Source organism: Arvicanthis niloticus, chromosome X (genome assembly GCF_011762505.2).
Source record: "Arvicanthis niloticus isolate mArvNil1 chromosome X, mArvNil1.pat.X, whole genome shotgun sequence".
In the NCBI taxonomy this organism is placed as follows: Eukaryota; Metazoa; Chordata; class Mammalia; order Rodentia; family Muridae; genus Arvicanthis; species Arvicanthis niloticus.
The window spans coordinates 48,951,964-48,978,414 of NC_047679.1; the positions used below are offsets into that span (position 1 = coordinate 48,951,964).

Sequence of the window (26,451 nt, forward strand, 5' to 3'; positions counted from 1 at the left end):
GTAAGGTTTTCAATTGTCAACACCTTCCCACAGTGATATACTTCCTCCTACAGGGACATACTTCCTTCTTCAACCTCCTTAAATAGTGTTACCAACTGGGACCAAGTATTACAAATAACAGAGCCTATGAGGGATATTTCTTATTTAAACTAGCACAGTTGGTCGGGTTTATTTCATGGCTATTTATTTATTTATTTATTTAAGTTTAAGGATATTATGAAGGGAATGTGTCCTTGATTTATTTGTCAGTATCTTCACCTTTGGTATATAGCAAGGGTACTGATTTTGTATGTTGATTTTGTAATGTGTCACTTTGCTGAAAGTATATTTTGGCTCTAAGAGTGTCTGGTAGAGTCTTTAGAGACCTTAAGTTACAGAAAAACTATATGCAAGTAGGGATGCTTTGACTTATTTTCATTTCCTTCTCTTGTCTTTTTTTTTAAATTTAATTTTATTGTTTTACTTATTCACTTTATATCCAAAATGTCCTCTTCCTGGTCATCCCCTCCTACAATCCTTTCCCCTGTCCCCTCCTTTTCTCCTCCTAGCAGGTGGGGGCCCCTGGATATCCCCCCCCTACCCTGACACTTCAAGTCTCTGAGAGGCTAGGTGCTTCCTCTCCCACTGAGGCTAAACAAGGCAGCCCAGCCAAAAGAACATATCCCACGGACAGGTAACAGCTTTAGCAATAGCCTCCACTCCAGTTGTTCAGGACCCACACGAAGGCCACCTCCTGTAATCAGGCAAGGACCCCAGTGGAGCAATAAAGACACCAACTCACCCAAAGATCTTTCAGCCCAGTTCATCCTTCTCTTATGCTCTAGCTAGTACTTTAAGCACCGTGTTGAGTTGGAGTGGGGTGTATGGATGCCCTTGTTTTGTTCCTGCTTTCAGTGAAAATTGCTCCAATATTCATCCATTTAGCATGGTGAATAGTTTATTATGTTGAGATACAGTCCACCCTGGTCTCTCCAGGGTTTGTTTTTTTTTATCATGATTGGTGTTAGATTTTGTCAGAGGTCTTTTCTGTACCAATTGAAACCATCATAGATGTGTATTTTTAAGGTAAATATAACATAATATGATTCACTATTACTTTTTCAAATATTCTTTGATGTTATTTGTCCCTCCTCATTCTGTATTGTTCCCTTTCCTCCCTCCCAGTTAAAACCCCACTCCTTGTTTTTCCCATTTTCCTCTTTATATTACTCATAACCCATTGCTTCCCTCTCTAGAAATCACCCCCTACCACCTGGTGCCTTTTAAATTTTCTGGTTACTGCAATTGCTCAAGGTTACATATTCACATCTAAAGATTTGGAGCTAAGAACCACAGATGACAGAGAACATGCAGTGTGTATCCTTCTGGTTTGGGTTACACCACTCAATATAATATTTTATAGTTTTATTTACCTGCAAATTCCACGATTTAATTTTTAATCAGAGATTAATAGTATCTATGTTTTCATTATTCATTCATCAGTTAAAGGATATTGAGGATGTCTCTGTTTCCTAGCTACTGTGAATAGAGTGGCAGTGAGCATTGCTGAGCAAGCATTTGTGGAACAGGATGTTGAGAATTTTGGACATATGTCAAGGAGTGCTATACTTGTGTAATGTGGTAGACTTAGTTTTAGATTTGTGAGAATGCTTCAAACTGATCTTTAGAGTAGCTTCACCAGTTTTGAAGGCCCCTAACAGTGAATGAGGGTTCCCTTTTCTCAAATTCCTCAATAGTATTTGTTGGTGGTCGTTTTGATGATCATAGTCAATCTGACTACGGTAAGATGAAATTTTAGAGTTATTATAATTTGAATTTTTTAAATTGCTATGATTTTGAACACTTTGAACTTTCAAGTCTTTTTATTTCTTCTTTCAGACTTCTGTTTTTAATTTGTTGTTTTCATGACTCTATTTTTGAGTTCTTCATATATTTTGGATATTAATATTCTGTCAGATGTATAGCTAGCCAATATTCTCTCCTACTCTTTTGAGTTTCTTCTTCACCCACTTGATTGTTTTTATAACTTTATAGAAACGCTTTAGTTTTATGAGGTACTGCTTGTCAAATTTTGGCCTTAATTTCTGGGCAAAGTGAGCCATTTTCTAAAAGTCATTTCCTATTCCTGTCTATATTTGTTCTATAGGTTTTAGCATTTCAGGTTGCACATTGAGTTCTTTGATTCACTTGGAGCCATTTTTTTTTTTTTTTGACCAGGGTGATATATACACTTCTAATTTTATTCTACATGGGGACATCTAGTTTTCCCAGCATTCTACTATCTTTTGTCCTGTGTATGATTTTGGCATCTTTGTGGTAATGGAGGTCTGGCAGCTGTCTTGGAGACTGCTAATATATTCCTTGGCATGAACAAAGAATTGAATAACTGGGAAAGACAGAAGACAGATTTGAAGATAAGGGAAAGCTTACAGCTTTATCCTGTCGTGATGGGAGAAACCTGAGGCTGGAAGTCCTTTAAACAGAGGGTGACTGGGATACTTTGTAGGTCCGTTGGTAACTCTTTCCTCTACTTGTCCTGTCTAGATACCTGTCCCTGTGCCTGCCTGCCATTTCTTTTCCCAGAGTCTTCTGGGAACAAAAAGCAGCCATTTCATAAAGCCTACTTCTGCTTTCCTTAACTATGTTCCTCTAACTCTGCTTAATACCCCATGGTGGGTTGAATTAGAAAGGCCCCTTTAGACTCATAAATTTGAATATGTCATCACTAGCAAATGACACTATTTGAAAGGATTATAAGGATTAGGAGGTGTGACCTTGTTGTAGGCCATATGTCACTAGGGGTGGGCTTTGAAGTTTCAATAACCCACACCAGGCCCAGTGTCCCTCTTTCTGCCTACAGATCAGGTACTGTTCCAGTGCCTGTCTGCAATGCTGCCATGGTTGCTGCCATGGTGGTAACGGACTAAACCTCTATAGACAAGTTCTTAATTAAAGACTTTCTCTTAAAACAGTTGTCTTGGTCATGTTGTCTCTTCACAGCAATATAGTCGCAGCAAAGTGACTAATATATACCGGCCTCAGAGATTGACACTGACTGCTGTCAAAGGGATGGGTGTTGACTGCTCTACTTACTTCCTGCTCAGAGGAAATGGAATCTAGAGTTATCAGTCTAAGTGTGGGGTGGTTCAGGGTACTGTGGCCAGATTCTAGTGGGCAGTGTTACTGGGATTCCATCTGCAGTACCTTCTCTAGCGGGTATTTTGTGTGTATATGTATAGTTTTAATGAAGTTGTGTCACTTCCTCAAAAGAGCCATAGACTAACAAAATCCCTAGTACCAAGCATGAGAAACCTCCTTTTTTGTTGTTGGTCAGGGAGAGTTCAAGATACTCCAAAGATAGGCTGTTGCTATTGCCTTTGCCCTCAGAAGTTGAAGATAAGTCCCTGGTGCTGATGACACTTGTTCTTCAGACATAGGACTTGGAGGATTTGAGGTAGGCCTGACCTGAAAACCTCTTCCCTGAGGACTGACTGTCATAGTAATAGAGGGTGCCGTGCAGACTGCTAAAAGAAGGAAGCAATCAATAGTCTTACCAAACTGAGGCTTATGACCAAAACAATGAGCAGCATTATTAGCAAGACATCTATAAAGACGCTAACCAACTGCTGTCTAATTGGACTTAAGGCCTGCTCAGCAGTGGGGAAATCATGCCTGGTACTATAAACCCAGCCCAACTACCTGTGGCTAATGAGGTCACAGATTTGTGAAGAGAACCTACTGATGCCATGCCCCTGTGACAGTAATTAACCTAACTGCTTTCTAAATATTTGTCCTTATACCCACAAATAAATGTAGCTCTCACTCCTCATCATAGAAGCATGTTTTTGCAGAAAACAGACAATTTCAGAAAACTGCAACTAGTCAAAATGCAGCCAACAACTGAATGTAGGGTGCCCAACCACCTCTGACGTTCATGGATCATCATAAAAGGATGGAAAGATTTAAAGAGCCAGAGAACCAGTAAGTTTACTGTGAGATTGTGTCTAATAGAAGAGACAGGGAAGCTATACCATGAGACCTCAAAAATATGGCTCCCCAAAAGGACCTGAATAGTGACCATACCAATAGGCATGCTTACTTTGAAGGAAAAAATCTCATGGGACCCCACCCCTAGACAAAGAACTATAGGCTATGACTACAGGTCATAGCTGCTGGAAAAGGGAAAAAGGAGAACTAATCTCCCCCAAGGGATGAGCCCTTAAGTTGGTTATCTACAAGTGGTCAACACTAGAAATTTTATATATATATATATATATATATATATATATATATATATATATATATATATGCATATGTATAATATTAAATGCATTCAGAAGATTGTCTTTATATATTTATATATGTATACATATATTTATATATATGTATACATATATATGTCTGTATATGAAAGAATAATAATTAAAGAAAAAGAGGACATGGATTTGAGGAGGTGGGAGAGGGAGAGGGAGACAGGGGCAGACATGAGAGGCCTAGAATAAGGAGAAGGAAATGATGTAATTATATTAGATTTTTAAAAAATTATAAAAGGATAAAAGCATGATAGATATGACGTACATTTCATGACTCTTATCTCTTGCATTACTTTCTGGTCTTTCAGAGGTGATTCTATCCTGGAGTTAAGTAGTCCTTTATATGCCTTTACCTTTAATACTTGTATAGTTATTGGTATCTATAAACATGAAGTTTTTTTGTATACTCTTGAACTTTACATAAAAGGAACTAAGCAGGAAAAATGGAACAGAATTCAGAACAATATATTTTAAGCAATTTCAATTATTAAATTGTTTTTCTTTCCTTCCATACCTCCCAGCTCCCTTCGCTCCTCTCTTTTCCTCTGCCCATCTATACCTTTTCTTCAATTCTCAATTTCTTGCTGCCTTACTTTTCCTTAGTGATGTACAAATAGTTGTGTGGTTGTTCACCTGTTTTCTTTATTTGTAGCTTCTTACCTAAAACATCTCTTGTGCCAATGGAATACTTCTGTGCCCAATCCTTGTACTTAAGAAAAGTCACTGACAGCAACATAGAGGTTCGCTAAAGTGTTTGCATATGCTGAAAATCCCAGCATGTACTCAGGAGGGACTGGCTGCCCTTGGACAAGATCCTGTTATACTTTCCCAGGGATCAGGTATGCATCTAAACTGTCTCTTTAGAGCATGTTAGAATCAGGAAAGATGTACACATCAGTTTCTGTAAGGCTCAGAATATCTAATGGAGACAATGCCTACAGGAAGCAGATGTGCTGTGTGGTGAGTGGTTGCTTCCTGTTGCCGTCCTTGTCAGAATGGACATAGTCATTTGGAGATGGGTCATAGCTCTTGAGTTGACTATGGTCGTGTTTGAGGTGGCCCAGGACATGTCTTTAATCTATTATAAAATAGTCAGTGCAACTGTCCTTACCCCATATGTGGGAGCTGATTCATGACCCCGCGGGGAAGGAGGTATCCAGAAAAATACATTTTGATGACCTAATTTCAGACCGTTGAAAATGCCACATTATTGCTGAAATGAACTTTGGACAACAGAGTGACTTTCTATCTGCTTTCAGCCCTCTTTTCCACACTCTACTTCTTTTGCTGCTGTACCAGCAATGGGGAAGAAACAGGCAATATTTGACCTTCAATGGGACAGATCAGGAGCAATAAAGGTATAACAATCTAAAGCATTCTAGAAGATTCTTTGTGAGAGCAATTTTAGGTTATTCTTAAAGATATTCATTAGCAAATTCATTGGTATATGTTTCTGTTTAACTTCTTTGGTTGCTGTTATTAAGAAAAGTTAAATGTCTAGCAACCAGTATACAGTGGTATCAAGCAGGTACTCTTTTGATATTATGAAACCAAAGTCAAAGAAGTGTTCCTCCGTCACCTGAAGGTGTGCTTTAGTGTGCTGCACTCTGGAATAATATGGTATCAAACTGAGACATAGTTCCTTGGCATCCAGGAATTTTGTGCTGTGTTTTGTGTGTGTGTGTGTGTGTGTGTGTGTGTACATTTATATATCAGTGTGTATATAATTACTGTGAATTTTAAATGTGTATACAATGTATACATACTATATGTAACCCTAATTTTCCTCTTCAACTTCTGTCATGTCCTCCAAGCATGCCTGTTCCTTACTTCATATCTTTTTTTGTAACTCTATTAGTTCAATTATTGCTCCCCATAGGAAACCTACTCAAGACCCAGCTATAGCATTCCTAGGCATATACTCAAAAGCTGCTCCAGCATCCCACAAAGATACTTGCTCAACCACGTTCATAGCAGCTTTATTTATAATAGCCAGAAATTGGAAACAACCCAGATGCCCGTCAACTGAAGAATAGATAAAGAAAATGTGGTACATTTACACAATGGAATACTATTCAGCTATTAAAAACAAGGATATCATTTTGCAGGCAAATGGATGGAACTTGAGAATATCATCCTGAGTGAGGTAGCCCAGACCCAAAAGGACCAGCATGGTATGTACTCACTGATAAGTGGATATTAGCCATAAAAAATAGGATACCCATGCTACTCTCCATAGACTCAAAGAACCTAAACGAGAAGGAAGGCCTAAGTGAGGAAGCTTGAATCTCACTTAGAAGGGGTAATAAAATTGTCATAAGAGGCAGATGGAGGGAGGAAACTGTGTGGGAGAGGGGATTGGGAGAATTCAGGAGGGGGGTCAGGATCAGGTGTGGTGAGGGACAGGAGAGATGGCCAGATGGTTATGAGAATGAATGGAAATCTGTAACTGACAGGGGTGAGGAGGTAAGGGGATCTCTAGGACATGGCAGAGATCTAGGATAAGGGAGGTCCCCAGGAATCAGTGGGGGTGACCTTAGCTGTGACTCACAACTTTGGGGATATGGAACCTGAAGAGACCACCTTCTGTAGCCAGACAAGAACCCCAGTGGAATGATAGGGACAGAACCAACCCACAAAGCTTCCAACCCAAAATTTATCCTGTCTACAAAAAATGCAGGGATGGATGATGGTGCAGAGACTGAGGGGATGGCCAACCAATAACTGGCCCTTCATGAGACCCATCTCATGGGCAAGCATCAATCCCTGACACTATTAATGATCTTCTGTTATGCTTGTAGACAGGAGACTAGCATGATTGTCCTCTGAGAGGCTCCACCCAGCACCTGACTGAAACAGATGCAGACACTCACAGCCAAACAGTGGATGGAGCTTCGGGACTCTCATGGAAGACTAGGAGGAAGGATTGAGGCCCCAAAGGGGAGAGGAACACCACAGGAAGACCTACAGATTCAACTAACCTGGACCCCTGGGAGTTCTCAGAGACTGAACCGCCAACCAAAGAATATACATGGGCTGCACCTAGGCCTCCCTGCACATATGTAGTAGATGTGCAGCTTGGTCTTCATGTGGGTCCCAAACAACTGGAGTGGGAGCTATTCCAAAAGCTGTTGCCTGTCTCTGGGCTATGGTCTTCTAGCTGTGCTGCCTGGCCTGGCCTTGGTGGGAGAAGAGGTGCCTATCCCTGCAGAGACTTGATGTGCCAGGGTCAGGGGATACCCAGGGCCCCCCACCCACTCAGAGGAGAAGGATTGTGGAAGGAGGTGACTGGGAGAGGGTAGTGAGTGGTATGTAAAGTGAATTAAAAGAAAATTATAAAAAATTATGTTTATCAGCACTGTTAATCTCAGCTGCAGAGAAGAGTGGCGTGAAGCGTACAGGACTGGAGCTTATACTGAGTGCGCTCCTCAGTGTGTTTACTGAGATGGCACACTGTTTAAACGTTAGAGTCTAGCATGCATCTTCCTCAGTTTATCTGAGATCATTAATTTAGGACTATTTTATTGTGTTTTGACTGGTCTGGTTGGCTTATATATTTTATTATCTCTTCACATAGAATTGTTCATTTCAAAGATGGGAGTGAGGGTCTAATGAAAATCTGCCATGCAGACCATCTAAGCCCGCTGCTCTTTGACCTTGCTTCAATTTAATGAGCACCAATCAAGCCAAGGTAAAGCACTGAAAGGCGGTCCTGGTACCTGTACACGGTCATGTTTCTAGAACCTGTTGGGGGCTGCTATCTTGATTCTCGAAAGACTGTATTATGAATGTCCTTGGCCTAGATTGGCAGCCTGTGGTCTCAAAGCTTCTTCCATGGATGCAGGTTAGCTCACACTTGCTCCACTCAGACAGTGGGGTTCTGTGGCAGTCACACAGTGCAGGGCAGGAGAACCATAGTGAGAACACATGGTAGACATCAGTGGCAGGAGAGGGCATACAGGGGGCATGTGGTGGAAGTGTAAGGACATGGGCAAGTCCAAATATTGACACTTTTTCCAGTCTGAAAGCAATAATATTGGTGAAATAATTTGTAGTTTAATCTAGGTTAGCAAAAGAGTACAAACATTAGATTGCTATAACTCTGCTTCAAGTCATGGCAGTCACAACTCAGGCACAATGTGGCTGCTGCAGGGGAGGTGGGGAGGAACTGGGAGAAGTTGGTAGGAGGAAAACAGCACCCAGAATATATTGTATGAAACAAATGTTTTCGATAAAAGAAAAATAGAAGAACAACAACAAAACCCAAAACAAAAAATAATGATTCTCCCTCTCCCTGCAGCTCCCAGCTACCAATAGCTTGTCTTTAAGGGGCAAGTCCTGAGGAGCACGCTTCTGAGTTTGGGCAGGCTTGATCTTGTGCAGTATTGTGAAGGTACACACAGCTGCTGTCAATTCAGGAATGTGGTCACCATGTCATGTCTAGAAGAGAGCATTTTTTTTCAGTGTCAGTAGTTGATGAAGAGATGCATGATTGGCTGAAGTGCTAAGAGTAAGAGACCTTGTGCTCTGAGGTGCTAAGATGCAGTTTGGGTGAGGAGAATCTTGAACCAATGATGGTGGGCTCGGTGAGGATGGCAAGAGAAGTTACTACAGTACATACCTTTATATAGTTAGCCCCTCGGGCACTTTATGTACAGGTAGGCATGTGTGTGTGTGTGTCTGTGTGTCTATGTGTCTGTGTGTCTCTGTGTCTGTGTGTGTGTCTGAGTGTGTATAAAAGCCATTGACAAAAAACAGGTCATAAATTTGAAAGAAAAAATAGATATGGGAAGATTTAGAGGTAGTAAAGGGAAGGGAGGAATATAGTAATATTATAATTTCAAATATAAAATGGAAAAGGAAAATTAATAATACTGAATTAACTTGAAAAGACAGTAGCTAGTAAAAAAAAAAAAGAAAAAAGAAAAAGCAGGGCAAACAATGAGGAGCACACCAGTGAGCAGCACTCCTGAATTTTCTCTGATTTACTTCCAGTCTTCAGGTTCCTGTCTTAACTTCCTTGGATGATGGACTACAAGCACCAAAAAGAAGTAAATCCTTTCTTCTACAATATAGACACTTGGGCCATGGGGTTTTATCATTGGAGTGCAGACCCTAAGATTCCAGGTATGTGATTCATCCCATGGATCAAGCTTCAAATCCCATCAATTGGATCCAGTCAATGTAATCTAAATAATTGGTTGTTTCTAAACCACTCATGTTTTTACTGCACAAGTGGAAGCATCTTGCCCTTTTATGGTAGTTTTTGGTGTTTTGAATCCAGAGCTGGGGAAGACCACTGATGCCTTTTCCCTGCCGAGCCTGCATGGCACCTTCCAGCAGTATGAACAGCAGCCAGCAGAATGGAAGCTTCCAGGTAGTTCTATCTTGATTTATCTGTTTGTCAAATCCCAGGTCTGTGGTTTCCTCAGTAATAGGGTCTTACTATCTAGTTCCAGTGAGTGTCCGAAGCCAGTGGCAATAGCATCCATTGTTTGGGAAGCCTCCAGCCAATAACTCAGAAGGAGGTAGCCTACCCCTGGTGCTGAGATTTTTGATTCAAAACTTGTGGCTTTTGGAAGCAGCATTATCCATTCAGTCAGCATTTCTCCATCCAAAAGTTTGGTTCTCTAATTGGACTTGAGAGATGTGCAACAGGAGAGAGATCATAGATGGTACTGAAAACCCAGCAGACTGCCCAGGACTAGTGAAGTCCTGAATGTTGGGGGAGAATGTACAACCGCCAGTTTACTCTACCATGATAATAGCCTAATTATGCTCTAAATATTTGTCCTTATACCCACAGATAAGTGTAACCCTCATGCCTCATCGATTTTCTTTCTCTTGGCAAGAGACAGAGATTATTGCAGAAGACAGCAAGCCGTCGAACTGCAGAGTTGTGGAACCCAGTCACGATGGACACATCTACAAAACAGCTGCATCTAAGGCTCAGGGAATATTTTGGAAGAGAGAGCAGACACAGTCTAAGAACTAGAGGGTCAGGGAACAAGATGCAAGGCTGTGTCTCCTAGGAATGCCAGAAGCTACCCACAAAGTCTCAGCAACATGACTGCCCAGAGGTGACCTGAACAAGGACAACAGTAGACATGCCAGATAGGGCAGGAGGAAAGCCCATGAGGTCTCAACCTTATATCCAGAGAACAAGGGGAAACGAAGGAAAACTGAGAGCTAGAGAAATAGGCTTCCCCAGGGAGGAACACAGCAGTTGTTTATCTCCTGCCAGAGGCCAGTCCTGGAAACATGCATCCAGGTCACATCATAAAGCCTGAGCTGGTTATATTTAGAAATATATATGCATACATACAAACACATACGCATGTGTGCAGGAAATAACAATTGAGGAAGAAAGGGGATATTTGAAAGAGAGCAAGGAAGGATGTATGTGAGTCTTTGGGGGCTAGAAAAGGAAATAGAGAACAGATATAATTATGATCAAAAAAAAAGAAAGAAAAGAAATCATTTAGTTGCCTGTTGAAACTAGTAAGATGTTGCCTATGTCCTAAGTTTTGGTTGACCTTTTCCATAACGCTATCACCCCAAGCACCATCCCTCTTTAAGGCTTTCTAGGCCTGGTGTCCTCCCAACTCCTTGTTCACGTCACAAGCATTTTACTGTCCCTCCCCTCAAGACCTCTTCTCCTGGTTCCTCTCATGCTCCATGATGTCCATAACTCCTCTTGGAACAGGGGAATCAAAAACTGTGAAGCCGGTGTCCATATGGGAGAGAACATAGGTGGCTTCTGTGGTCATTTTGACAAAGATGTGAAAAAGGTACATTGGAGAAGAGATAGCCACCCTCATTGACAAAAAAAAAAAAAAAAAAAAAAAAAAAAAAAAAAAAAAAAAAAATTTAGTCCTGGGGAGAACTGGGTACACACATGTAGAAGGCTGAAACCAGGTCCCTAACTTCAGAGTGAAAAAAAAAATATTTCTAGATGGATGTAAGACCTGAAATTCTGAGGATTTCAGAGGAAAATGCAGGGATTACTTTGCTCAAGAGAAGGGGGTAATCACAAACTTCCTTCAAAGGTTCAACAGTTCTGGAAATGGTCTCCATATTTGGCAGGTGGGATTCAGAGAAATTAACAACCGTCTTCACAGTAAACACAAATAAATTGCCAGAGTGAAGAGACAGAATTCAGAATGGGAGCCGGGTGGTGGTGGTGCACTCCTTTAATCCCAGCACTTGGGAGGCAGAGGCAGGCTGATTTCTGAGTTCAAGGCCAGCCTGGTCTACAGAGTGAGTATCAGGACAGCCAGGACTACACAGAGAAACCCTGCCTCAGAAAAAAAAAAAAAAACTCAGAATGGGTGAAAAAACTTTGCTACACAAGTCATCATACAGAAATTTAATGAAATATATACATAATTCAGACAACTACAGTAGAACCAAACAACTCAAAAGAGAGTAACCAAAACACATTTCTCACGGTGGGTAATATATGGCATGCACATAAACAAGAGGGAGACCCTGATGAGGTGGAATCCCTGGTGGGAAAGAATGTGTGTGGGGAGCAAAGGGAAGGCATGAGGCTTGGAAGTGGGTAAAGTCTGCTTTATATTTGAAAGTGGCGTGCATTAACCCACTACCATTAGCAGCCTGCGTATCCGGCTTGGGTACAGTGGGCTGGAGACATGGCTCAGAGCTTAAGAGCACTCTCTTCTCCTGCATAGGACCAGGTTCTGATCCCAGAGCACATGGGCACAGCTTGCAAGCATCTATAAATCCAGTTCCAGGGGTTCTGGCCTCCGATGACACAGACACTCGTGAAGTGCACATGCATGCATGCAGGCAGGCAAACAGATATACACACAAAAATAAAAATCAACCATTTAAGAGGGATACCTACGTGGTTTTCTAAAATAAGTGAATATGCATATTCCCTTGTACAGGATGGTGTTGCAGCTGAACAATCCCGCGTCCTTGTGTGCTTTGTAACTAGAGTGGTTGATGTAGGCAGTGAGAGATGCATAGGTTGTTTACATTTAAGGGGGGAAGAGAAGTTCCCCAGAGGAAAATGTGAGAAGGCAGGAGATGGGAATACAAAGTCACTCCGTAGACACATGCCTCTGTGAAGCATGAAGGAAGAAGAGCACCAGAAGATAACATGCACTCTCGGGTGACCCAGGAGAGCTGACATTGGTGTAGTGGGTGCTAAAGACAGGACATGGGATTGGGGGTTGCTGGGCTGCTTAAGAAAGCCCTCACAATCATGAAGAAAAGGATGTTTGGAACACAGAAGGGGATGAAAGACACTACAGGTAAACGGGGGTGGGGGTAGGGGTGGGGGTGGGGTGGGGGTGGAGAGGAAGCAGTAGCAACTGGACAGCACACCAGAGAAGCTTGCTAACAAGGGGCAGCATATTTAAGAAACACCAAGGGAACCAGCGGTATAGCAGCCCTCAAGGCGTCCGCCTGCCTGCAGAGGGCGCGGGGCCCTCTGAGGTCTCTCTCTCTGACCCGCGAGTTCGAATCCCACTCGCTCCCGCGTGTCTCCTCCCGTGTCTCTTGGGGGAAAAAAAACGTTGCCGGGCGGTGGTGGCGCACACCTTTAATCCCAGCACTTGGGAGGCAGAGGCAGGCGGATTTCTGAGTTCGAGGCCAGCCTGGTCTACAGAGTAAGTTCCAGGACAGCCAGGACTACACAGAGAAACCCTGTCTCGAAAAAAAAAAAAACCAAAAAAAACAAACAAACAAAACCAAAAAAAAAAAAAAAAGAAGAAGAAGAAGAAGAAACACCAGACAACAGAAGTGGCTTATCTAAAGAGGAGCCTGGAACAGATTTGCATGTTGATGGGAAGAGCCACTAGTGAAGGAGAATTTAAAGGTGCAAGGTTAACAGATTGCTTGAAAATATCAACATTTGAAAGAGTGAGGAGAGAAAAAACTAAGAGAGCTGGTGCATTAAGTCCACAGGTGAAAAACAGTCTGAAGGGCCACATTTCTGTGTCAGAGCACATTACAAGGAAGGTTTAGCCCAGGCAGAGATGTGTGGACAGTAGGGACTGAGGTCAGAATCTAGCCTATTTAGAAGGATTAATCAGAGTGATGCAGACTGGCCAGGTGAGATTAAGACATCATTCACTGGAGGTTAGGCTAGGTCCTGGATGCACAGGTCTGTCCACATGCTCAGAGCTAGCTGAAGGTGGGGATAGATGGGCTGTTGAGAGAGAGAAAAAAAACCCAAAACAACAAACAAACAAAACCCCGGAAGCCTCTACAATAGAGTCAAATGTTGGAGGTGTTTTTCTCCTCAGCAGAGGGAGCAAATGGAAATTCTCAAGAAGCAGCAGGAAAGCTGTGGTCCTGGGATGACTTAAAATGGAATCTCTCCAGAGGCCCAACCTTCCTGCAGTGAGCAGAGGACTGCTGCTTGTTCCTGGCCTCTGGGAACATAAATCCATAGCAATGGCTCCCCCCTGCTTCTGTTGCACACTTTAATCACTCTGGTCCCTTCCCACTCTTTGCTGAGTTAGGTTACACACATAACTCAAACTCTTGGATGGGTGGGGGTAGGATGCTAAGTGCTAAGATGGGGTTGGCCTCGGGATGGGGTATCAGGTTAAGGAGCAGCACAGACAAGGTAAGCTTTGCCTTCCTGGGCTGCCATGCCTGCATGGAATCTTCTCTCAAGGAAACCTGGATCTGGAATCTCTCAGTAGGTATGAGACACAAAAGAGTCACTGGCCCATGGAATCTCAGGAGTGCATATGATAAACACCACCCCCCAATCCCCCCCCCCATCAACAAACACACACACACATTATAAATACAGAACTGATGCCTCACAGAGATCCTGGAGGTCAGGAAGGTGGCAAGCCCTTGTTTGGTTGGTTCCCTTGCATGAAGGGCATAGCCTTGAATGTAGGTGGCTCAGCTAGAATGAGGATGAGTTTCTTGGGCTTTGGGAGCCAAGATGGTCCAGGCCAGGAGGACTAAGTGGTCAGCAGTTGCATACCAGGAGAGGACAATGTAGCTGCATATATGGATGTTCAGACACACAGTGGAGTAATGGGAATGAAGGGAAGAGAGACTGGGGACCTAGCCCAGCTTCTGTGTTGTGTTCTGTGACAAAACCATGCTGTCAGGCTTCCCATATGCTGACCAACATCTGAAATGGAGCATGAAGACAAAGGTCAAAGTTGTCTCCTCGGGAGAAGAGGATAAGCGCCAGGGACACTGAATCCGTTGTGGTGCTTTCTACAAGGGGAAATCTAGCAGTAACCTTCCCTGAGTCCATTTCTTTAAAGCCCAACAGGATAAGAGCAGGCAGGAAGTGAAAGCCTTACAGGATTATCCCCTTGCCTGGGCATCAGGTCTCCCAGGTCACAGAGGAGAGGAGAGACACCTCACGTGTCCCTCATGACTCTCTCTGCTGGTGAGGACTGGAGCGTGACTCTGGGGCCAAAATGCTGAAACCAGCCTGGTACACAGGGTTTTGTCATGAAACTGACCGGAAACGCCAACGGTATGACAGGCTCGAGGGTGTGGAAACGGGGGAGCAATTTGAGAGCAGCAAGAGGGCTAGATGTGGCAGTCAGTCGTCACTGTTTGGGGGGTATAAACTGGTATTGCTGAGGGGGAGGCAGGGGTGAGGTCTGCAAGCCAGCCTGACGCAGTTTGCGGAGGATGTAGACATTCACCTCAGGTCTCTGTGCCTTCTTATCTGCCTCACCAAGCAGAGAGGGGAGGGCAGGTGGAACTGTGCAAGGTCCCATTTCCTCCCCGTAATAGAGGCTTGTGTACTGCAGAGGAGCAGAGAACACAGGCACTTCTCTGCTTCCTTTTGTCTCATATTTAGTCCCTAGATCATGAGCCTCAGTTGCCATGGGAACTGAAGCTGAGTGTGTGATGCATTCACTGGGCTGTGGGAGAAAAGCAGAGCTGGTCCTTGAAATAAAGCCCTCTGGGAATAGAGATTTTAGCAAAGTGTTCCCGTTAAAAGAATTAGTAATTTCTAGAAATATATCGATCTCTGAGACTAACAGATAGGAGGAGTGGAGGGGAGCAGAACAGGAGAGAGGGAGGGAGGCAGGGAAGTAGAGGAGATGGGAGAGAAGGAGACAGGAAGAGGGAGAGTGGGAGGGAGGGAGGGGCACACACACAGAGGGAGAGGGAGGGAGGGAGAGAGATGGAGAGGGAGATGAGAGAGAGGGAGAGGGAGGGAAAGAGATATGTATCTGCAGTGTATCACACTGACATGGCCTGGGCCACCTGAGTCTTGTGGGTGAAGCTACCATGAAAAGTACTGCGGAATTTAATTAGAATCAGTGCTGTGAGGGGTCCCCTGAAAATTGCTGCTTTTTTTTTTTTTTTTTTTTTTTTTTTGCTGTCTTGAACCATATTGGCAGAGGAAGCTGGGAGTAGGTTTAACCAAGACATGGGTAAAGCGCCCTGTTGTCATGGAAAGCTGTAACACACACACAGCAGGGACTGACTGAGGGATCTTGTGCCCCTTCCCCTTGGCTTTCCCATCTCCTTTCAGAGGGTCTTCACAAAGAGACCCAGGCTGGACCTGAGACGGAAAGTCCCCTGTGTTCTCCATCATTAGCAAAATGAAAATTCAACCCCGTAGTCTGTGAGAAAACCTCTGCAGTACAGACACTGACAGTCTAACAGTAAGTGGCTACCTGCCTCCATGGCAACCTGAGGAAAGATATCCATTCTGTCTGGAGAAGAGGCTGTGCTCAAACTCACTAAGGCATTGGCATTGCTGGGTCAGTGATCTCTGGCAGGTCATGCTTTCCTCTGGTTTGGTTTCCTCCTTTCAGACTGAAGGCACACAGGAACAGGGCATTAGTGAGGATGAAAAGGAATTAGGCCTGTGTGGCTGGGTAGACAGGGGGATGGGAGGGAGGACAGCAGGTGGGAGGTTTTGCCTGCTGGACTCTATGGGTCCCTCCGTGGCAGCAGCAGCAGCCTGCTGTAAGGTCCAGAGCAGGCATCATGTCCTCAGAGGGCTCTAGGTTTGAGTCCTTATACTGCTGCCTCCTGGCTGTGGGCCATCAGACCAAGTGGCCTCCCTCTTGGGGCCTCAGGTTCTTCCTCTATGGGATGAGGAAGATAGATCACTACGCCCCTCTCTGCAGTGCAGATAGAGGAAACATGTGACAGACAATAAAGTCTATATGAATGGTCAAATATCGGCGCTCCATAATCAGCAAGCCCTAGAATCCCGAGAATTCCACCATGTTTTACTGTTTACAGTGGAGGAGGGCTCAGAGGGAGCAGGCCAGGCTGGAGGAAGAAGCTGCGTGGGAGCAGTCAGCCATCATAGGTACTGCCACCTCAGACCTGGCACACCCAGAGGTCGGAGAAAACACTGGCCAATCACAACCTTGTGCTGTTCAGTTAGGGTGGGGAGTGTGTGTGTGTGTGTGTGTGTGTGTGTGTGTGTGTGTTTTCTGGGGTTAGAGCAGCAGGTGTGTGGAAGCCCTTTGTCTCCTGTTGATCAGAGTGAGGAGTTGAGGCCCCCAGGTAGTCTGTGGTCTTAGTCAGGCTTCTTTCTATTGCTGTGAGAAACACCATGAACATTAGCAGCTTGAGGAGGGAAGGGTTTACTTCGTCTTAGTTTGTAGTCCATTTTCCAAGGAAATCCTGGAAGGAAGGAGGAGCAGGACCTGGAGCAGGAGCCATGGAGGGTGCTGCTTACTGACTTGTTTTCCATAAATTGCAACCTGCCTTCTCATGGCTCTGAGTACCACCTGCAGTCAGGCCTGCTACTACTTTCTGGGATACCAAATTTTACCCCAGTTCATTTCACAGCCAGGGCGGTCCCGATCTCCTGCTGTTGTGGAAAGCAGAGGGAAAGTTTCTTCATAACCATGTCTTACCATGGCTTTCTATAGCAGATACTCAAACACCTGACTATACTTGGCATGTCCCGCAGGCACTAGGGATGCCTAAGGACATCCAGATGGGGTCAGTCCTAGAGAAGGGCCTGACAATGATAGCACATATTAGACCTCGAATGTATGAGTTCCACACTGATCAGAACCTCCTGGGCCAGTCAGAGGTGAGACCGAGGGTCTTTGTCTGAGTCCCTGCTGCAAAACATAAGCAAGCTTACGTATGCCTCCCGGAATTTGAATCTTGCTCCTTTGGAACAGATATTGTGATGTGGGCACTCTGTCATTCCATGGGAAGAGGAAAGGGGACATCAGGACACACTGTGCTCTTCCATAGTCCTCTGGATCAGAAAAAAAAAAAAGCCAGATCACTCAGAGCCAGAGCCCTATTAGACACAAGACTAAATGGCATCCCCTACCTGCTCTCCCACATGAAGATTAAATCCATGCATAATATCTGAGCCCACTGCTACCAGAGTCCACATTTCCAACCCTGTAGCCAACCAAGTCCACAGTCCCCACTCCAATCTCTTTTACATTACTCCAGGCAAACTGACTGCTTGCCCCTTACTTGAAGTCCCAGATCTTGGACTCAAGCTCCCTTTCCAGGGATTCCAAGTCCGAGACCCAATTAGTGTTTCAGTCACACCCTCGACTTAGACTGCAATCAGCTGAATCCTTCCTTCCACCCCTGCCCCCTGCCTGCTCCACACATCTCTCCTCCTGGCTTTAGCCAGCGTGACTAGTTGAGACAGTGTTTTCCACAGCTGTCCTTCGCCCCTGTTGTCTGAGCACTAAGCCACTGTGTGTGCACGCACCTCTGTGTGTGTCTTTGTATCCGTATCTCTGTTGTCTTCCAGTGTGTCCCTCAAATTCAAGCCCCTACTCAGCCTTCTCTCAGTGCATTCCATGTTGGTCTCTTGTGACTGGTTCCTCCAACTCAAGTACCAATCATGTCTAGACATCCAGAATGCCCCTCTAGAGTTCCTTTTCATCATGTGTCTTCTCTGATTGCTTTAGTGTCTCTGTCACTGGTAGCCTAGCCCCTCACACACAGTCACCTCTCCTGTTCTGCCTATGTCCTCCCTATCTACCTGATGAATGCTGCCCCCATCACCTCAGCAGAGATCCTGTCTCCACCTCATCCTTCCTCCTCACTCTCACTTTTAGACTAACCCCCAGTATGGCTGGGACAAGCTCCAGTGTGTACCCAGAATACTCCAAAGCTGATGACAATGATGAAGTTTGAGACCAAGTCAGGGAGAAAGTGAAGGCAGCAACAGCTATGAAGGATTCAGTGCTCTTGGAGGCTTTGGCAGCTTTAACAGCTTTGACATGCATCTCCTCAGAGCCCTTATTAGCTTGGGTAAAGGCTTTCACATGGTTTTCAGTGAACCTCAGTCCTTGTCCACTGACTGTTCTGTCCTTTTCCATGATAGAGGGGCACAGATGCAATAAAGGCAAGATTAGTACAGGCTTGCAGTTTCCCAAAGTTTTCCTGTCCTACTGGGAAAAGTCTAGGATGTTGTCCTAGCACAAGCCACAAGCATCCTAGAGTCCAAGACTTGCTGCTGGAAAAAAGACTGGGTTTCCTAGGGAGCATGATGCCCAGCCCCCTCCCTTTTCCTGGCTTCTGGCCTTGCAGAATGAGCCTTGAGAACAGGAAAACCCTGTGCTGGCCCAGACACTGATGGAGGCACTCCAGCTGGATCATGAAATCCTGGCCTGTGATGGGGAGACCCAAGCCTATGCTGCCAATATAGCCTCTGCCTCTAGCCCAGCTGCATGAGCGGCTGCAGCTGCTGCTTTTATGTCCTTCACTTGGATGGTTACCAACCATCTGATGACTCCACAGTAGGCCCCAGGAGTCAATGCCCAGCCTCGGACACACAGCCCTCCTTGGGATAGGGATACCCCTAAGATAATATTTGTCTTTTCACAGATCTTTCAGGGGTTAGTGGCCAGTAATATGGCTGCACCCAGGATTCCATGAACGACTTCATCATCCCAGTCCAGGAAGTTGCTACCAAGGGGCCAAGTAGGGTCTATGCTTTTTCTCAGGCTCCAGAAATCAGAGAGGTGGGTGATATTCAGCCTCAGACAGCCTTCCTGGACCAGAATGATATTTTTAATTTTACTCAGCCAGCAGTTGTCAGTGGAGTGGCCTTTTCGTGCTCCCTGAGATCTGCCAGGGCCCAAGAGGCCACATCAGAGAGCCACAGTAGTGCTTCTAGAATGTCCCAGACATCCCTTGCCAGGGAAGTGGCAAGACTATCAAGACTGGGGAGGCTATGGCTTAGACAGGACAGATAGAGCCCCAGAATGCTGTGGCCATAGCTGCTGCCAAGGACAAAGTAGTTGCAAGCATCCTAGAGCCTGAGGGCAGCCACTATTACCTAACACAGTTCTGACCTCTGGTTCGGGATGAGAGGCATGAGAACCACGAAGCTGAGACCTCTCTGTCATTTTCACAGTCTCTTGACTCCTACCCCACCCCTCTCTCCTCTCTCTCTCTCTTCCTTTCCTGTCCATTCCCCTCCCATCCTCTTCCCTCTCCTCCCCTCTCTCCCCTCCCCCATCCCTCTCCTTGTGTGTCCATGTTCTTCCACCATACATATTTTTAGCGTCTTTTGGTGACTCCATGTAGTTCCTATTCTCTGGTCTGGTTAGAGAATGCAGCAGCCACTGATTGTACTTCTCTTGCTGCCCAGAGCCTACACGGGTAAGGTATATGTGGGGCACTCTTGAATAGAGAGTGCCAGGAAGCCCAGTCTGTGTCTGCCAGCTCAGGTGTGGTTCAAGCACCTAGATGAAGGATATGAGAACAGTCAAGAGGAAAGAGGCCCTGCTATGGTCGCCTCTGTCTGAATGGTACTTCCATCCCCAATGACAGACACCTCAGACGCAGTTACCTCCTAGGCCCCCAGTGCCCACAAGTCCCAGATACCTCAAAGCAAGTGTTGTGTCAGCCCTGGGCAATATGACCCTAATGCAAAAGAGGGTAAAAATCCATCCTTCCGGTCTCTTTTCTCTCCTTCCTCATGGGCTCTAACTCTGTGGTTACCCACGCTTTGATTTTCTCTAGTGTTTCTCTTCCTACTCCAGGCAAGTAAGTTGGTGAAATCCTTGATGATCAAGAACTACAAGAAGGTACCCAGCAAGTGTTCAGGCAGCAGCCTGTGCCTATGTACCTTTGCTTATGTACCTACCGTTCATGCTGTAGTGGGTCCTCTGGTCTCTCAGCAGAATTCAGAATGGCTGCCTTTAGTTGGAATGGCCAAAGGGCTGAGTTTCTGAGGCCCCTACTCAGAGAATATACATTTACCAAGCACTCCTGCACTCCGCAGACATATTGAAGGATATCATCAGAGAATACAGTGAACATTTACCAAAGGCAAGACACACCTACACTCTAGAAAAGTGGGGGGAGGGAGTTAGGGGGATTAATGGGAGAAACTCCAAGCTATAGGAGCCCTTGGGTATGCTGTGGGACACCAAGTCCAAGTTTCCATCCTAATTGCTCTAGAAGCCACCTCTAGCTCTCCACTGCTTGAGCTTCTGTTACACTAGCAATATAGTGAGACACATGTGTCCTCCCTTATGTCTCTCTGTCCTGATTTCTGAGGGTCTCTCTATCTCCTAAGGTAGATGCTACTCATTGTCTCTGCTTGTCCCATTTTTCTCTTGCAGTCTCACGGGTGTGAACTCCTGTCTGAGAGCTAAGACATGTCCTGACCTGGACTTGACTATGCATTACTACTCAGATTAGGGTATGTATTCACTGCTTTCTCTGCAGGTAGAACTTTGGAAACTACCTGACAGAAATAGATAAGAAAAGACATCCATTCTTGTGTACACAAGGGATTCTTCTGCTGCCTTCTGGGCTAAGAAATGGAAACAGAATGCTGCAGCCTTGTTCCTGCTTGGATTCTCTCAGGTAAACAGGAGTAGAGGACTCAAGGGACCCAGTAGAACTCTCACTCTCAAGGAATAGCACACAGCAACCATGGGTGAAAAGGTAGCATGCTGGGCCCAGGCCTGTCTGCTTTGGGGATTTTGCATGCATGAACCCACACAAGTGCACACCTATACACATAGCTTTGGTGAAAAGCAGCATGCCTCTTGCTGCTGCCTGCCTGGTTTTGGATTGACAGGCTGGTCCTCCATGGAGATGCTCTTGCATGTAGATCTTGAGGCAGATAGGAGTAGCAAACTCCACATCTGTATTTGTATATCCTGCAGCCTTTTGCAAAGCTTCCCCTCCCAGCTTTGTTCTCTGCCTTACTTCTTACTATGCAGAACCCAGGAAAGAAAGAATCAGCACTCCCTGTTAGGGATGAGGCAATTGAATCTCAGGTTGTGGGGATGAATTCTCTGGGATGGGGAAGAGGACCCTTCCATGTATTTCACTATCACAACTCATGGATGTCTTTGCTTGCCCTCAGAACGAAGCACTCACTTCTTTGTGATCTGAAACAAATGTCACTGATGACTTGATGAGTCAGAAGTGTTCCATGAGCTTCTTCCACTTGTATGGAACCCATGGTGCTGGTCAGTGGGGAAGACCATTAGACCATTAGGCTGACTGCAAAGTAGAGGAACTCTGGTTTCTGATATGGACAAACCTGGTGGTCAGATATGCTGGTGGGTTGTGTTTTGTTTTGTTTTGTTTTGCTGGTGTTTTACTTAGGGTTTGTTATGAAGAGACATCATGACCACAGCAACTCTTACAAAGAAAAAACATTTGATTGGGGCTGTCTTACAGTTTCAGAGGTTTAGTCCATTATCATCATGGTAAAGAAGCATGGTGGCATGCAGGCAGACTTGGTGCTGGAGAGGTCGCTGAGAGTTCTACAGATGGATCCACAGGTATGAAGAGTGACACTAGGGCTGGCTTTGAGCATCTGAGACCTCAAAGCCCACGCCCCAGTGATACACTACCTCCAACAAAGCCACACCTACTCCAACAAGGCCATGCCTCCTAATAGTGTCACTCCCTATGAGCCTATGGGGGCCATTTTTAGTGTAACCACCACATCTGGCATGTGGGAAGAGGAAATTCAGGGGAGGTATTGGGGGGAAGGAAACACAGATTGAGAATGCTATACAAGGGCAGTGTGATAGGACCAGCACTAAGCACTTTCCCTGCAGAGTCACACACACAATTCCCCTATCTTACATCTGAAGAGACTTGGGTGCTGAGATCAGAAGGCTCTGAGTACATTCAACAGTGGAAAAAGTCAGGGCACACCCTTTCTTTGGTCCTTAGAGAATGTGCAAGTGCAGACCCAGACTAGTCTGTGTATGTGTCATGGTGAACAAAGGCACACAGTAGCCGTGTTTGTGCACACAAACAGGAATTTAAGAGTGCTGGTTTCTTCCTTTATAGTCGTTGTCTGTATGGTTTGGCCAGGACCCTTGCACCAGGGTGTGCTCAGAGCAAAGGGATCAAAAACTGACTCCTCTGTCTACAACATGTCCAGCAGAAATCTGGAACCACTGTGATAAGAAGCACAATTGTCGTTTTGCTTTGACCAAATATTCTACAAAGATTCTGAGTAGGACCACTGGCATACAGCTGTGGAAGCTGAAGTGTTGGGAGAGTCAGGGCCTAGAGAGGCATGGAGACTCCTTTCTGCAAGCTGAGTCACTTCACTGGGGTAGGGGAGAGTTTTCCTGGAACTCATTGGGTCAGTAACAGGTCTGCTTGGCTAGAAGAAAAGGATACTTTCTCACTCCAATATGCCTGGAACACCAGCAGATCCCCAATAGCACCAGGCCGAAGTCTGAGTTCCTCTACAGTCTTCGAACCTGCCATGAACCAGCAAGATGGGGATGCCGAGATTCATTGCCCAGGTATAGGAGGGCCTCTGCTTGGTCCTTGGCTGAAGCCATCTGCAGTGACCTTTTCACAAAATAAGCTTTCAGAGGCCCATGAGGAATTTCCCTCAAAGTTCATAGATGTCATTCTATATGGCAGTGTGGATGGGGGGAGGGACTGATTCCCAGCTCTGGCATAGAACATTAGGAGCTTGATTCCACTTGTAGTCTTGTTTTTGCCTTTTTTTCTAACATGGGAAGGTGTGGCAGCCTCCCTCAGGAGCAGGTGCTCCCCGAATGTGGGATGCTCTGTCTTTAAACTTTGTCTCCCACCTCAGTACCAGAGCCAGGATCCCTGGGAGTGGAAGGTTCATTTCTTGGAGATGCTTTCCAAAAGATAGATGTGGACATGACTAAAGAACATGCCAGGACCCAGATGAGGTCCCAGATGAATACCAGGGATGAAGCTTTTATTGGATAGTAGAGCTGAAACAACATCCAGGTGGAGCTGCTGACCTGGGATGAGGATGGAGATTTTTGTGATGCTTGGGCCAGGATCCCCTTTGTATTCTGGGCCAAGTATCACCAGTGTATCCAAAATAGCAACTGCACCAATTAGAGAGCCACATGAAGAGCTGGTGTCAACAGCAGCACAACAGGTAGAGCAAGCACCAGCATCCTAGATAGCCCCAGCATCTGATCCACTATCTGGACCAGAGATGTTACCAGAGGCAGCACCAGCCTCTCTTATATCCAGTAATTTCATCAAAGGTACATGAGACCCCCAAGAAGGGCTGAGGAACCGCTGAGAGAGATGTGGGGGGGGGAGCTGGTGAGGGGTGGCACTGATGTGGGGAAGTGTACTTTTCCATTGTTTGTGTCTCTCCCTTGTTGCTATAGGTTCAGTCTGTGCTCTTTGTTCTTTGTGTTCCTGCCTGCATCGAGGACATGTGACCATCTTCCTTACACAGCTACACAGTGTCACCCAAAATCCTTCTCACACAGAACCCGGCCTTTCTTCCTGTGGGTCATGGCTATTTTGTGTTCTTCTCACGTGCTGTTTTTAGTGTTTGTGGTTTTGGTATCAGTGTTACATTAAAGTTGCAAAATCAATGTGGATGTCTTCCATTACCTACCTATGTGAGTTGTAGGAGGCCTATGGATTGCCGAGCTCCTGATGAGGAGACTTCTACAGACCATGCAGAATCAGTAGACTCCATTAGAAGGAAGGACTTTGTCTGTGTGTAGGATGGCATATGGCTCAAGGGAGTGGGAAAACTTAAGTTTAGAGAAGAGTCTAGATAAAAACCAACAAGGGTTGCTCTGAAGTGCTACCTAGATGCCAAGAGCACAAAATGAAAATGGCATGGAGGACCAGAGGTTGGGGCTGCTGCCATTCCTCCAGGGATAGAGTCCACAAGCACTTACCCACAAAGCCTACTTGCCCTCTGAATCCTGCCATCTTTGTGAATACATGATTATGTAACATTCAGTCATCACTATGATAATAATTCAAGACTTCTTAGATGGACCAGGTTCTTAAGAAAAATGAGGCCAACACCCCAGCCGTGGTCTCCCCCTGCAGTTACCAGGAGGGCTGAGTGCTGCTGGCAAAGAACAATATGACAAGAACAAAACTCACTGAACACCTACCAAGTTCATTTTTCAATGTGTCTAGGAAGGAGAGGGAAAAAGGTGAAGGAGTGCAGGCTTGGCAAGGGTTCAGACAGTGGATGGGCTGGCTAATATTATGGCACCTTGACACAAGCTATAGTTATTAGGGAAAGAGAAACTCAACTGAGAAAATCCTACCAAGATAGGTCTGTGGCCAAACCAGTTATCTTGCTTGATAATTGAGATAGAGGGGCTCATACCATCATTGATGTTGCAACAACTAGGTTGGTGGTCCTAAGTGCTATGAGAAAGCAGGCTGAGAAAGTCAGTAAGCAGCACCCTCCATGGCTCCTGCTCCAGGTCCTGCTCCTCCTTCCTTCCAGGATTTCCTTGGAAAATGGACTACAAACTAAGACGAAGTAAACCCTTCCCTCCTCAAGCTGCTAATGTTCATGGTGTTTCTCACAGCAATAGAAAGAAGCCTGACTAAGACCACAGACTACCTGGAGGCCTCAACTCCTCACTCTGATCAACAGGAGACAAAGGGCTTCCACACACCTGCTGCTCTAACCCCAGAAAACACACACACACACACACACACACACACACACACACTCCCCACCCTAACTGAACAGCACAAGGTTGTGATTGGCCAGTGTTTTCTCCGACCTCTGGGTGTGCCAGGTCTGAGGTGGCAGTACCTATGATGGCTGACTGCTCCCACGCAGCTTCTTCCTCCAGCCTGGCCTGCTCCCTCTGAGCCCTCCTCCACTGTAAACAGTAAAACATGGTGGAATTCTCGGGATTCTAGGGCTTGCTGATTATGGAGCGCCGATATTTGACCATTCATATAGACTTTATTGTCTGTCACATGTTTCCTCTATCTGCACTGCAGAGAGGGGCGTAGTGATCTATCTTCCTCATCCCATAGAGGAAGAACCTGAGGCCCCAAGAGGGAGGCCACTTGGTCTGATGGCCCACAGCCAGGAGGCAGCAGTATAAGGACTCAAACCTAGAGCCCTCTGAGGACATGATGCCTGCTCTGGACCTTACAGCAGGCTGCTGCTGCTGCCACGGAGGGACCCATAGAGTCCAGCAGGCAAAACCTCCCACCTGCTGTCCTCCCTCCCATCCCCCTGTCTACCCAGCCACACAGGCCTAATTCCTTTTCATCCTCACTAATGCCCTGTTCCTGTGTGCCTTCAGTCTGAAAGGAGGAAACCAAACCAGAGGAAAGCATGACCTGCCAGAGATCACTGACCCAGCAATGCCAATGCCTTAGTGAGTTTGAGCACAGCCTCTTCTCCAGACAGAATGGATATCTTTCCTCAGGTTGCCATGGAGGCAGGTAGCCACTTACTGTTAGACTGTCAGTGTCTGTACTGCAGAGGTTTTCTCACAGACTACGGGGTTGAATTTTCATTTTGCTAATGATGGAGAACACAGGGGACTTTCCGTCTCAGGTCCAGCCTGGGTCTCTTTGTGAAGACCCTCTGAAAGGAGATGGGAAAGCCAAGGGGAAGGGGCACAAGATCCCTCAGTCAGTCCCTGCTGTGTGTGTGTTACAGCTTTCCATGACAACAGGGCGCTTTACCCATGTCTTGGTTAAACCTACTCCCAGCTTCCTCTGCCAATATGGTTCAAGACAGCAAAAAAAAAAAAAAAAAAAAAAAAAAAGCAGCAATTTTCAGGGGACCCCTCACAGCACTGATTCTAATTAAATTCCGCAGTACTTTTCATGGTAGCTTCACCCACAAGACTCAGGTGGCCCAGGCCATGTCAGTGTGATACACTGCAGATACATATCTCTTTCCCTCCCTCTCCCTCTCTCTCAT

General features: G+C 45.5%; 1 protein-coding gene, 1 non-coding gene and 1 pseudogene across 14 annotated transcripts in view; all 3 read left to right on the forward strand.

Moving 5' to 3' along the window:
- LOC143435602 (uncharacterized) overlaps positions 1–12,589 on the forward strand; it is a 38,106-nt gene extending 25,517 nt beyond the window's left edge. For 7 of the 13 annotated variants that reach the window (XM_076919032.1, XM_076919034.1, XM_076919037.1 and 4 more), the window contains 8 exons: positions 4,966–5,152; positions 5,573–5,671; positions 6,422–6,487; positions 7,115–8,004; positions 8,614–8,706; positions 9,309–9,440; positions 9,598–9,690; positions 10,120–12,589. In XM_076919032.1, the coding sequence (XP_076775147.1) occupies positions 9,338–9,440; positions 9,598–9,690; positions 10,120–10,259 (336 nt within the window). In that variant the 5' untranslated portion in view covers positions 4,966–5,152; positions 5,573–5,671; positions 6,422–6,487; ... (1 more) ...; positions 8,614–8,706; positions 9,309–9,337 and the 3' untranslated portion in view covers positions 10,260–12,589. Of the gene's footprint in view, positions 1–6; positions 3,982–4,965; positions 5,153–5,572; positions 5,672–6,421; positions 6,488–7,114; positions 8,005–8,613; positions 8,707–9,308; positions 9,691–10,119 lie in introns of those variants that run through there. The other 6 variants (XM_076919039.1, XM_076919040.1, XM_076919042.1 and 3 more) reach the window with 6 other exon arrangements.
- Positions 12,590–14,743: 2,154 nt separating this feature from the next.
- Positions 14,744–24,115, forward strand: LOC117694950 (melanoma-associated antigen D4-like; annotated as a pseudogene).
- On the forward strand, positions 22,608–22,733 carry LOC117695662 (small nucleolar RNA SNORA11). Its single transcript, XR_004604695.1, has one exon. It is a non-coding gene; the product is annotated as a small nucleolar RNA SNORA11 (small nucleolar RNA).
- Positions 24,116–26,451: the final 2,336 nt, after the last annotated feature.